At 35.4% G+C, this 14,538-nt stretch overlaps 1 protein-coding gene across 15 annotated transcripts in view; it reads left to right on the top strand.

Moving 5' to 3' along the window:
• LOC112044815 (protein prickle) overlaps positions 1-14,538 on the top strand; it is a 408,579-nt gene that overhangs the window by 236,044 nt on the left and 157,997 nt on the right. Inside the window, exon 2 of one of the 15 annotated variants that reach the window (XM_024080787.2) lies at positions 6,152-6,947. The exons of 13 other annotated variants lie outside the window; for them this stretch is intronic. In XM_024080787.2, coding sequence (XP_023936555.2) covers positions 6,169-6,947 — 779 coding nt within the window. In that variant the 5' untranslated portion in view covers positions 6,152-6,168. Of the gene's footprint in view, positions 1-6,136; positions 6,948-14,538 lie in introns of all 15 variants that reach the window. One more of the 15 variants, XM_024080785.2, reaches the window with a different exon arrangement.

Below are 14,538 nucleotides of genomic sequence, written 5' to 3'. Positions count from 1 at the left end.
TCGGCCGTGGCAACTACCGGCAAAGACGTAGCGCATAGCGATTTAGCGTTCCGGTACTATGTGTTGTATAAACCGAAAGGAGTGTGGATTTTCATCCTCCTCCTAAGAAGTTAGCTCAAGGGCTAACCTTTAAAGAATATAAAAAGGCATTAATCGTAAGCCTGTAACATCATCGGCAAATCTACTCTTCATACCTCGGCAACGCGCCTTTCCAGCAGCTTGCAGTTTTACGATAACTTTATTTATCATTATCACCAAAGCACCACCTTGATTCACCATAATTAGATAACCATCAGATATTTTTATCTTTTCAACCAGATATCATTGTAGCCTAGTTTTTCTTTACACATTCAACAAAATGCTAATGAAAACGCCAAAGGGGCTGCTACAGTAAAAATATTTTCCGAAACAGTTTTTATATTATAATAACTCGTTGGAGCTGGCCTGTCCCGACAACACTGTAACATGATTTATTACAGCCGCGCCAGTTATTACGGCGGCCTAATTGTCCCCCGGGGACAGGTTAGCGAAATTACTAGTTCATGACATAGGTATACATTGCAGAAGATATTCCTTTATAGCGTCCAAATGCGTCCGCGCCACTGCGTATGCTTTGGACGTTCTGTGAATTTGTATTTAATGTTCATTTACGAGTATGAAAACAAGCTGACGACCCGCGGTTTTACTCGCGTTGTTCCCGTTTCCGTGAGAAAACGGGGTTAAAATATAGCTTGTGACACTCACAAATAATGTGGCTTTCTACTTTTATAGTGATGAAATAATCGGGTCAGGAGATCCAAAGGTTACCCCCTATAATAGGACAAACTTCATCTCTTTAGAATATTAGTAAAGATTTAAGCCTGGAGTATATCAACTAACCTTAGTAGATATCTTTTTTTCAAGAATATTTACTTAACAATTCATAAATGTATATATTTTACCATTATTTAATAAATTAATACAAGCTACAGAGTCACCCAGATCCAATATATAAGATACAGAGGCGTAAATCAAATCTCTTGGTGTTGACTCTAGCGTTACTGTGGAGCTATTGAGATTTAATTTTTCATACTTTATAAGATTACTTGTAAATTATTGCTAAACTTACCAATTACCTTGTCCTTGTGAAGAAATTCTCAGGAGTTTAAGTTAACAAACAGATAAAATATTAGATTTGGACTCTTAAATCTTCTTTTATCACCGTAATTCTGTAGAATAATGTTGAACACTACAGTACTAAAGCTTATTGTAAACTAAACATGGCTACCTAATTAGGAAATAGATAAGTAATTATAATTTAATTACATTACAGAATATCTTTGTTTCATATATCAACGGCGGAGTCCAAATGAGACCGATCGGATAAGCATAAAAAGAATCCCACGCGTATGATCTGTTAAGATTCGATCTTGTTTATTTGTGTTGAGATTGAGAGAGATATAATTGAGCTTTGGCTAGTGGGTGGCGCCGCGGCGTATAGACATCGACGTGAATACACGCCTGTGTCGTATGGACACGCACATCATTACTTTGAGTTAGTTTCTTTAATAGTTATAATTGACAAGCAGATGGCCCACCTGCAGGCTAATTCACTATCTTTGACGTTTGCTAGTTGACATTGAGATTCTATGTAACAAATGTCATACGGTGCCTACTGGTGGATATCTTACATTATGACGGCCTCCGTGGCGCAGTGGTATGCGCGGTGGATTTACAAAACGGAGGTCCTGGGTTCGATCCCCGGCTGAGCAGATTGAGTTTTCCTTAATTGGTCCAGGTCTGGCTGGTGGGAGGCTTCGGCCGGGCTAGTTACCGGCAAAGACGTATCGCCAAGCAATTTAGCGTTCCGGTACGATGCCGTGTAGAAACCGAAAGGAGTGTGGATTTTCATTCTCCTCCTAACAAGTTAGCCCGCTTACATTTTAGACTGCATCATCACTTACCATCAGGTGAGATTGTAGTCAAGGGCTAACTTGTAAAGAATAAAAAAAATGCAACAGAATGAACATGCTAGCTGATAGTAGGTGAATAACCACTATGCAAGGAACCCGTCCTAAAAAGAGACATACATCTATTAACCCTGAGGCATTAATGTGTTAAAAGTTATGTCATTACAGTTTTACTAGCGACCCAACCCAGCTTCGCATGTGTGCTATGTAAATACTAATTTTGATTAATCTATATTTTAAGATATCTTTATGGCACACCCCGCGCCCTCCTACAGCTGCCAACCGGGATGAAACGTACGGCCCGGCAGACGCTGTGCTTCCGCTTTTTAAACTTCTGATATATTTTCTTTACTATGTATATACTTTTTACGCATAAATCTAACTCTTAAATTACTCTATCTATTATTGAATACTGCATTAAAATCCGATGTATTGTTTAAAAAAGCGAACGTTCAGCGGAAGCGACTTTATCTTACAACGTAATACTTATTATATTTTATTTAAAGGCTTATTTAAAGGCCCAATACAAGGTCACGCCTCCCTACTTATAGAAGAGGGAATATGTAGCAATGTGGGATGGTGGGTTTTGGGTTTTCCTTCTTAAATGAAAAAAGAAACTTAGAATTTCACACCCAAGACTCAAATCCAGGTCCTCGTGATTTAAAGCCACAAAAGTTCACCATGAGACCAACGAGGCGACAGCAATGGTATTACCATTGTTACCAGATGTATTACTAGCGCATGAAAAATGAGGTGCTCAAAAGAGGAAATTCATAGTCAATTCAATGTATTTAAACAAATAATAATTTAATATCGTCTACAATGTCGAGTTGTGTGTTCAGAAAGTGTAATAACTATATATACATAAATATAAAATGGAATTAAAGACAAAATTGTGCATGTGTGCGCTCAGTATTGCAGCATAATATTCGGATCACCTTTGCGGTGATTTTGTAGGGACGTAACCTATAGTATAAAATTATCATTGTAGCAGTAATTCAGCGTAATAGTATACCTACATTGAACCCTACTATCAAAACTATTAACTGTTCATGATTACTAATCTGTACGCAGCATATTACGTACAGTTACCATAATACACTACAAGTATAACGTAGGTAGGTGGTACGAACCCGCCCGCTCGCGGCAGGTGCCTGCTTTTTGCTGATAATTGATTTTTAATGGAGGCTGCCTTCGCTCCGACCATCGCCTTTATATTATTAATTCTATTCTATTCAATTACAACTTGGACAGTTAGGGCAATCTGATTTGATGAAGTTGAGTTAGCGGTTTTTCATTAGTTGAGGTGGGTGGGAATCTTTAACGTTCATAATATTTCTTATCATAATCTAACTAGCGGACGCCGGAGACTTCGTCCGCGTGGAATTTAGTTTTTCGCAAATTCAGTAGATGCGGCGTTAAAGAGTAACAAACATCCGTACAAACTTTTGCGTTTATTATATTAGTAGGATGTTGAATAGTTTTAGTCTTGAGAATTCGCAAAAATATTTTTTTATCGGTTTAAATATTGAATATTGAGATCTGAACGTTCTAAAGTAAACATTCTGAATATTTCGATATAACCTGAGAACCTGTATAAACCAAAAGAGGTGTGGATTTTCATCCTCCCCCTAACAAGTTAGCCTGTTATCATCTTAGATTGCATCATCACTTACCATCAGGTGAGATTGTAATTAAGGGCTAACTTGTTAAAAATAAAAATAAAAAACTTATACAGAAATGGAATCTATGTGGAAGAAACTGCGGGGCACAGATTGTTTAAAAAAATGTTTTTGAAAACAGTAAATCATCCTTTTCCGCATTGAAATACCAAATATTATTTTTCAAAAAATACCAATACACATTTACCGTGCATATCATAAAAATTCGGCCGTAAAAGGTAAAACTGTATTTATTTAATGGTCATAAACATTGCTAACGAACGTTTACGATGCTATTCTGTATTATCTTTCGCGAGTAACCGTTTACTTCGGAGATAGTGTACTTTATTTATATCAACATTATTATAACATATTACTGTTGTTGCTTGTATTATAAATGCGATATGATAATACATGGATTAGTTACTCTATAAACTAAGAAAACCTGATTGTAATGAAAGTTTAGAGTAATGTATAGCAATATTAATATGAAAGTCAGTCAGTTTACTCGAGTTTTAACAATATTAACTTACTCAAATTCTCATCAATCAGCAAATATTTTTACAGATCCGTTAAACAGTTGCCTTATGACGTTCATAATACGTACTATTATCGTGAATCGCGGCAAACTTTTAAAAGGATAACGAACTGTCACCGCCTACCTATGCTATCTGAAAAACACTTTAGTTTTATATTATATTATGTTAGTGGATAAAGTTTCTGTTTGTCGCTGTTTGAACCTTATTGGTTGCTTGCGTAGCTAGCCAATGAGGGGAAGTTGTCAAGTCGAATAAGTCAAAGCGAAACTTGACTGAGTCTGCTAGTATATTTATAAACCGCATATTAAACCTCATTAAATTCGCCATCTTGATTCTTACTCTAATGTAATCATACTCGTACGAGATTTAGAGACTTATCGTTTATCAAAATCAGTTGAGCCTAAAATGTAATACAGTGGTTAGGTACACGCATACAGTATATATTAGTGAAATATAAAACCCATATTTATGAGTTTCCCTATAGTTGGTTAATAATAGATCCCTAAATCAAATTTCAAAATGAAAACACAAGAATCCGATCGAACTATTTCAAATTTGAAATTAACTGGTAAATCACATAGCGGGAATGATAAGGCAATAAATAAAGGGAAGCGGCCACGGGATAGAGCGGAATTACGGGTAATGCGCACTTCCAATCCACCAGATACCACAAAACAACACGCGAAACTAAACCCTATTACCATGTAATAAGACACATGTAATTTATACAGGATAGGCTACAAATTACAAACGAAAGTGACCTCTATGTGTAGGGAATAAGAAAAAGGAATTTTAAGTGAGTGAAGTAGTAAGATAATAGGATAAAGGGAGTAATAGGCTATTACATTGTCTACTGATTTGAACTTCTTATAAAAGTGGTTGGTAATTGGTACAGATACGTACAAATGTGACGTATATCATAATAAAATATTTTATATATTTAAATTATTCCATAAAATCTGGAATTAATTGTTAACAAATCATTTTAAGAAGTAATACAGTAATCTTAAAATTACAAGGGTTCTAAATGTAGCTAGTCTGGAAGGAAGGCCTACGAAGAAAAATTACGTGAATTTTCCGGATTTGAGGGATTTGATAGACTTATACGTACCTAAGTGACTAGTTAAGATTTCCTGAAAACTGGCAATTAAGCATATTCCGACATATTAACAGAAATTAAGCTTTATTTCAGTATTCAACATAATAAACTTGAATATATTTTCATTATTTTAATATAGCAGCATCAATTTATTGGAAAATTATTGCTACATTATTGGTTACTTTTATCTGAGGATAAAGGTAACCACAGTTTACATTTAATTTATTAAAGTAAGTGTACAACAAACGTTTTTAAAAGTCAAATCCTACTAATATTATAAACGCGAAAGTTTGTATGGATGTTTGGATGTTTGTTACTCTTTAACGCCGCTACTACTGAAGCGATTTGGCTAAAATTTGGAATGAAAATGGATTTTACTCTGGATTAACACATAGGCTACTTTTTATCCTGAAAAAATCCATGGTTTCCCGAGATTTGCGAAATCTGATGATTTTAATGATATGAATGTTTGTTACTCTTTCACGCCTCGACTACTTTACCGAATTAGCTAAAATTTGGGATTGAGATATATTATAGCATGGATTAACATATAGGCTATTTTTTATCCCGGAAAAATCCATGGTTCCCGAGGGATTTGTGAAAAACTAAATCCCACGCGGACGAAGTCGCGGGCGTCCGCTATTTTTAGTATAAAAACATAATGTTTGTACACTTTACAACCAGTTTGGGGCTTAGGTGACAAGTAACCGCTGTTATTTGTGGAATTAGTTTATTTATAAAACAGATGGAGCTATAAATTATTTACAATTTAGCATTATTGTAGCACAACACATCGATAATATGAACACAAAAAACACATCCATTTGTCACCGCTACAATTCCATACCATAAACAACGATATTATTCCAAACGTAACCGACCTAACAGGTTCTGATCTACAAGCGGGAAAAAACACAAAAATGTCGACGACTGCAACTAGACATGTTAAATCATCCAATTCTGCCAACATACTTATGTGCAAACAATGGTGGAAAGTCTGCTGGATGTACGGAGACCAGGAGAAATACTACAGACAACTCTATGGAAGGAGAAAAGTTAACAACCCAACCGCTTTCTACGATAACCCTGACACAAAAAGACAAGGAGCTCAGATAACCGAATTAACAGATGACTTCTTTCAAGATAACATCTCAAACCAAATAGAACCAGCTCCAGATGAAACTCAGAACACTAGCAATAGTAAAGAGTGGTTCGGAGTTGAATCAGAACCAATATATGGTTTCGACAAAACGTGGCACAAAGACCAAAGACGTCAACCCATACAAAGCTACGATGGTATAAACGATATATTTACTACAAACTTAAATAGTGATAGCATTAAGCATATACTCAACAGTCTACCTCCAGACAAAAGTGAAGTGATAGACTCAGATGAAGTTGTCCATAAAAATGGTGAAGTTTTCGGTAAGAAATCCAAAACTGTGTGTAAAACTAAAAAAGGTGCGTTGGTTACTGAGGAAACTGAGATTACTAGCGATGGGAGGAGCATGGCTAATCTCAAGTTTCAACGGTCGACGGTGAAGACGGGGCCTAATAAAGTAAAGGAAGTGCTGCAGTCAGTGAAGGAGGATGCGGTGTTGGATGAATGCGCCCGGAGGAAGTGCGTTGGTGACAAGTTGACCACGAAGACCACGACGCTGGTGACGGTTTCGCAGACAATGGTGACTAGCTGCAATGAGTGAGTACCTTTATTACCTATTTTTTTAATATGACTAATGTCATACTGCAGCCGGGAATAGTTGTATGGAGAGTTATCGCATGCAAATCTTTGCCGCTCCATTTTTAGAAATTGTTCTTGTGTAATTTTCGGACGATTTAATATTTTAACGAAGTATCTATTAAAGTTTAAAATTTAAAGGTACTTGAACTACTGACATTGAAAACTTAAAGTGTGTCTGTTTTGTACTTCTTAAGTCAGAAATGATATTTTAAAAATTTTCTTATTTATTTTTAGCACCTTTAATGCTTAGGTGATAAACCAAATCAAATGGTTCAATGATTTCTATCAAATACTCAAACACACACACACAATATTTACAAATTTATTTACATGCAATAGTTATTTTTAATATATTTCATTTGGCATCGTACTAATTAAGCAATAGCTTAAGCATTATGTTTTGTAGTTATATAGATTACTTGAATGTTGCCATTTCGAATGCAAAAGCAATTTTTCGTTATTATTGGCGACTTTCAAATATCTCAGATTATTTTAACCTATTACCCACCTATGCTTTTTGCCCTTTAACAATAGAACAATAAATTAAGTTGACTTCTACGTTGTCGGCATGCTCATAAATCAGAAATTACAGTCTCTACGGTTTTGTTTACCCATTGAAGCGCTTCTTAGCTACATATTCGACATTCATAGAAAAGACTTCAACGCGCACACAGCGTATGCAGAATTGAATTTCTTTAGTTTGTACAAAACGCTTTGGCAAACCCTTTGGTAACATACCATACCACCGGACATACTTGCTGGGCTATGTAATTAGATAAATATACTAGGAAAAACTGGTTCAAAAGTCAATACTACTATTTTTGTTTATTTAGATACAAGTTGTATATAAGTCACGACCGCACCGGAAAGCGCAGTGTTGGTCGACCCCCCACTAGGTGAACCGAGGACATCAAGCGGGTTGCAGGGAGGTCCTGCTTTTCAAATCAATGTTCGAATTCTTTAGTCGTTAAACTATCAAACTGAGGTACCCTATAATTTCCCCGGAAACCGAATCCTTAAAATAATAAAAAAAATATTATTCGTTAAAAATAATAAGAAAACCTGTATAGCAAGTCAGCGAAAATAAGTCAAGTAGTAAAAATGCATGTTTGCTGGTGTACCTACAAGGACATGAGACTTATAAAGTACGCCTCAGCCTCAGGTAGCGGCGCTTTGTAGAAAGTATTTCTAGCATTCTGTGAACTATTGCTTTGATTACTGGCAATGGTTGTCTACTTATCATTAAGTGTAGGTACCATCTTAATTCTTAGTCAGTCATTTATTTCTATTGTCTTGTCTTGTCTTTGCCGATTCGGCTGCTGCGACTCAAGGCTCTGTCAGATCACACGCGGGCTTTGATCATGCACCCTCATGTGACTTATGTACCCTATTTTTGCGCGGCGGAATATTTTGGAGCAGACAGGACAAGTTAGGGTACCATCCACATAATTTTACGAGATATTAGAGGGTGGCTTGATCTTAAGTGGCTCACAACGATTGTCTAGATCCCGTCTCAACCTATCTTCAATACTTCCAAACATCACGATACTGAGCCATCTGCATCTAGCGAATACCTGCGACTCGCTTGATGTCGTCAGTTCACCTGGTGGGGGTTCGACCAACAATGCGTTTTATAGTGCGAGGTCGCCATTCCAGCACCTTGGGACCACAACGGCCATCGGCTCTTCGAACTATGTGCCTCGCCTATTGCCACTTCAGCTACGCGACACGTTGAGCTATGTCGTTAACTTTAGTTCTTTTGCGGATCTCCTCATTTCTGATTCGATCACGCAGAGATACTCCTAGCATAGCTCGTCCCATAGCCCGCTGTGTGACTCTTGAGTTTTCTTATGAGGCCCATAGTTAGCGACCAAGTCTCAGAACCATAGGTCATCACTGGCAACACGCATTGTTCCTTCATCCTTACATTTTTACATCTCAATTATTACTATAAAAATACAGATATACAAACATACATTTACAACACTCTAAAAGCATAACCTTAGGCAGGTAAACTATAAACTCTACACGTCGACAGCTTGTATAGAATAGCAGAGAAGCATTGTGAGGGAACAGCTAACTAAGCGGTTAGCCGCTACACCTAATGATGGCTCACCGGAAACCGTAAAGTTTGCGGTCGGCGCTGTGAACTGTGTTGGAGAAAAGTGAATGGACAAGCGCGAGTCGTTATGAGGCTATTGTGGATCTGCATATTGTAAAACCTTAAAGAATATTATAAATGTTTATGAGTTTATTTTGTTACACTTGTACTCCTTAACTAGTTAACTAGTTACAAAAAGACATACATTTCTAGCATTAGTAAAGTAGTTTTTGGAGGTATAAAAAATAGAGAGAGCGACCATGCAATATTACAAGACAATCCATTGATACGATACGTATAAATATTAAACTTTCTTCTAAGATTAGGCATACCTCTTAGCTAAAAATGTAAGTTTTCTTTACGTATAAACTTTACTTAAACTTATCAAATGTATAACGATGAAAAAAATCCCTTAACTTCATTAAAAAGATGAAAATCATCGAGCTCTAAGCCTTTGACGTAGTGGAAAAGTGTTTAGAAAAAACTCAATTTCGATGCAGACTAAGTAACAAAAATCTGCTAGTTTTTTATTAATTAAAAATAAAACTATATTGTCGACGCTTGAAAAATACTAACTTACGACCATTTCAAATCCATACTAATATTATAATTATAAAGCTGAAGAGTTTGTTTGTTTGTTTGATTGAACGCGCTAATCTCAGGAAGTATGGTCCGATATGAAAAATTATTTCAGTGTTAGATAGCCCATTTATCGAGGAAGGCTATAGATTATATATTATCCCCGTATTCTTACGAGAACGGGAACCACGCGGGTGAGCTAGTGTATTAATAAAAAATGTTAACTATTTACGCAACAAAGCAAACCTGTCCGTGTCAAAACATTTATGTTTAATTAAATAACTGTTTTGAACATAAAAAGTGACGAGAAATATGCAAATATCCGCAATTATGGGCAATAAAGGATACCACAACCTGTTCCTTCACTATATAGTTTCATATAAAAAAATGTCAAATTGAATTGTTCCAAACACGTAACATCGTTTCGTTTTTTACAGAAACGATTAATTTTTCTATATAGCATAATCTATTTCAGTTTTAGGTTTGAAGATTAATCAATGTTGATTCTCAAAAGAAACAATCTACACCTTTATATACCTAGAGTTTGTTTGTTTGATTGATTGAACGCGCTAATATCAGGAACTACTGGTCCTATTTAGAAAATTCTTTCAGTGTTAGATAGCCCATTTATCGAGGCAGTTTATAGGCTATTTGTTATCCCCGTATTCCTACGGGAACGGGAACCACGCGGGTGAAACCGTGCGGCGTCAGCTAGTACTACATAATGATAAACAAATGATAAATATCTATACAATGTTAATGAACCAGAACTGACTTAAATTAATAAATTAAGTAACTAGACTAAATTGTACATTAAGCAACGTATTTATAAATATAGTTTATAGCTGCGTACGAAGAACTCTCTTGCAGTTTTTTTTTAAGATAGACTATTATATGAATAGCTTGACCTTAAGTTTCTTCCTCGGTCTTTTACTCGTACTGTTTATGCCATACTTGGTTCTATTAGGTTAACATAATTTATGTACAAAGTATTAGAAATATATACTAGCGGTCTACATTCGTTGTCTCAGTGGATGGTATCTAAAATTTTGCAAGTTCAAACCGACCAAAATGATTAGATTTTTGGTAATACAAGTTTTAGTCTATGACTTTACATTCAGACTACACTCCTTACTGCACTCTACACTACTTTCGAATTATACAATAAATATATATTTCTACAATATCGGACACAGGTAACTGATGCATTTGACACACAGGATTTGCAAAATATATGGCTTCACCGCATCCTTGCCTTTGCCAGTTTTTTTACGTTCAGATAAATCATTTTACTGCTGACAGTATTGCAGTAAAATGATTTATCGAAAAGCAATGTTGAGTATATATATATATTTTTTTTAATTATTCCCGTTTCCCTCCAACTAATGAGGAAAGACTATGCTGTGTGATGTAGTTACGAATTGAAAAGAAAATGTGAATTCTGATACTACAATAAACTTTGGCTAAGTTTGTTGTAGGCTCATTTCGAACCAAGACGCGTTTGGAATCCTCGTAACTTTAATTTTTGTTTTTAATAATTACCATCATTAAACCATGATATAACTTGACATTTCAAAAATACTTGTAAACAAAGCCTAATAGAAATAAATGAATTTTGTTTCTTTTTAATATATAATCGACTAAAAAATCGAACCTCGACCCTCTAAAGTATAAAGCAAACCTTAAACACTATCAAACATATCATCAAAACCTATTGGAATTCAAATTCCAACGTAGTAGGTAGGAATTAGTCAAAATGAAGTAATTCCCTAGAAAGGTGACAACCGTTAACGGCTTATTATACTTACAAATGGCCCGTGATTTACATAGAAACACTGCTCATGGTGTTAATGACTTTACTAGTTCCATTCCACCTTAAATTAAGCCATTTAATTGATGGCGCAAAATATCCTACTTAATAAGTTATTTATGAAACCCGTTTAATAAAACTTTTATAAGCAAAAAATATTTTTTAAATAGGCTTAAGTGATGTAAGCTGTAAATGCTAGAATTTAAAATTGTAGTACGGATGAAAATGGGATTTTCGGATGAAAAGAGTACTACGTAGAATGAAAAAACTGCCCAAGTAATACATTTCGGTGCCAATTTATATTCTGTGCCGGTGGTTAGGGCTCTTGGTTGAGCAATCATGATGGTTACTGTCTTTTTGTATTATCCACCTTTATAGCTTTTTATTTTTGAATATATAATTAATTAAATTTACCCTTTATTCCAAAGTCGGAGTCAGTGAGTGCTGTTTGGTCAGTCAATCAATCAATCAATCAGTCGACCTGGTAGTAACCACGTAACAATAACAACATTCTACATAGCGGTAATCTCGTGAGAAAGGTCCAAACATTTTGATTAAACTGATTGTAATTTAGTATTATTAATTAGCGGACATCCGTGACTACGTTCACGTGAAATTCTGCATTTTACATTTTTCCGGGCTAAAAAATAACCTTTGTTTTTTTAAACAATATTTGTCATATATATTTTAATATATATTATAATATAATCAATATTCCCATACCTCTCCAACTAGTCGGGAAAAACTGTGCTAGGAGTGGATAAGACAATAGACCAACGGAGCGGGGATCAAACCACCACCCGGCGGTGATGAGTCCGGCTGCTCTTACCGTTGAGCTATTGAGGCTATGAGGCTTTGCTCCAAGGTACTTTTCTGCTTCAAATTTGATCCAAATTGGTTCTGTGGTTCAGTAGTGAAAAGATTACAGATATAGTCGTAGAAACAGACAGGCTTACTTTAGAAGTTTATAATATTAGTATAGAAGTATGGATTACATCTCTATTTTAAAAATTACCACGGATATAAACTAGTAATTTCTATTCTTGTTACAAGTAACAAAATAACACATAAATAAATAATTAGTATCTGAAGTGACCGCACGCGCAGAGCTATAAATCCGCTCGCGTATGATTTGCGGCCATCTTGGCATCGAGGGGATATTTATGATATTGTAGACTGCACTTGCAGATATAAATCCTGGCTACTTATCATATTAAGCTATATTTTGGGTGGCTTTAAAAGATAAAAATGGATCCCTAGGATCACAAAAGAACACTTTTGTCCGTTTGTATGTTAAGAACATTCAATTTTACCCTTTATATGTATATTAATATTATTTTCTGCCTGCTTGCCCACCGAACCGGTGGTAGAGTCTATACAAATAGTCAAACTTGACGTTTCGTGTTCTGGAGTGGAGGCCACGTACCAGCAAGTGGAGTGTAGGATGCCATTCAGCCAGATGATCCTACTACATAAAGAAGATAGTGGGAAGTGACAAGATGAGGAAGGCAGAGGATTGCGGAAATTCTTATGTCCAGCAGTAGACGAATACAGGCTGATTATGATGATGTTTCAAAAGTGTTTGTAAACTAAGCCTATTTGAAATAAATGAATTTTGATTTTCTATAATTTATAAAAATAGTACAAATAACAAAATATGTGGGGATGGCTTACGAAATAACAGTCAATGGAAGTAAAAACTTAAATTGTCGATAACCGTTTCAATTTATAACGATTAGTTTCAACCAATGTTGTTAAATGTTTCTTGCTTGGCTGTTGCAGAAATAAGAAATATAAACACAAAATTGATTAATAGACCGAACAAAGTTTACTTTTAACAATTTTTTTTGTTTAAAATATGACAGAATTTAATGAAAATGTAAAATTCACTGATCAATTTCGTTACAATTGTGAAATTTATTATAAGAAATATTACTTATCCCAAGAAATATTGCAACTAAATTGTGATTAACGTTAAGGGTTATTATACAATAATGAATAGGTCCAGTTAAGCGTAAACACTTGTAGAACAGCCGTATAATAGCTGTACAGTCGCTATAAAGCGGCGCTCGACGCGGCGGGAATCAAACCGTATCGTGTTGCAGTCCTCTTAATTGTCGTGCCATTAAACCTGCGGGGCAATAATACTGGAGAGTTATGGTGATTATTTTCCCTTTCATTTATATTTTATGCCTTGTCTATAGCTGATTCTGGGTATATTTAGTGTTTTACTAGCGGACGCCGGCAACTTCGTCCGCGTGGAATTTAGTTTTTCACAAATCCCTCGGGAACCATGGATTTTTTTCGGGATAAAAAGTAGCCTATGTGTTAATCCATGCTATAATATATCTCAATACCAAATTTCAGCTAATTCGGTTAAGTAGTCGAGGCGTGAAAGAGTAACAAACATTTATATTATTAAAATCATCAGTTTTCGCAAATCTTGGGAAACCAGGGATTTTTTCGGAATAAAAAGTAGCCTATGTGTTAATCCAGAGTAAAATCCATTTCTATTCCAAATTTTAGCCAAATCGCTTCAGTAGTAGCGGCGTTAAAGAGTAACAAACATCCAAACCGCACTTATAACATAATGTACTATTACCGTCTTTCTGGGACAGTCGGCTACAAACTGTAAAAAAATAGAATTATATTTTGAAAGATTTTTTATTTTAAACTCTCGTGGTCAAAAATGGTTTAGAAAAAGTAAGGAATGCGAAGTACCTACAACCATTTTGAAATTCGATTTTCCTAGTAACTTTTAGAAATAGGGTTTTATATCAAAAAAATAAAGAAGGTACTTCGATCACATCTATAGAATCAGTCACTCGAAATGTGTTCACACCTTCCTATACCTCTTTCACACCTAGTGACTGAGACGTGAGCTGATAAGGGACAGGTAGCTTGTTGAATTTGACAGTAGCCCGCGATGTTACTATGTTTGTTCAACTCTCGAATGTTAGTTTACTTTTTATATTGGATGGTACGACAATTCACTTGTAGTCAAAGAGCTGGTGGTAACTTTGGCGCTATGATTTATTTATTCAATATAGAGTGATAGG

Source organism: Bicyclus anynana, chromosome 20 (assembly GCF_947172395.1).
Source record: "Bicyclus anynana chromosome 20, ilBicAnyn1.1, whole genome shotgun sequence".
In the NCBI taxonomy this organism is placed as follows: domain Eukaryota; kingdom Metazoa; phylum Arthropoda; class Insecta; order Lepidoptera; family Nymphalidae; genus Bicyclus; species Bicyclus anynana.
This window is presented reverse-complemented; position numbering and strand designations above follow the sequence as displayed.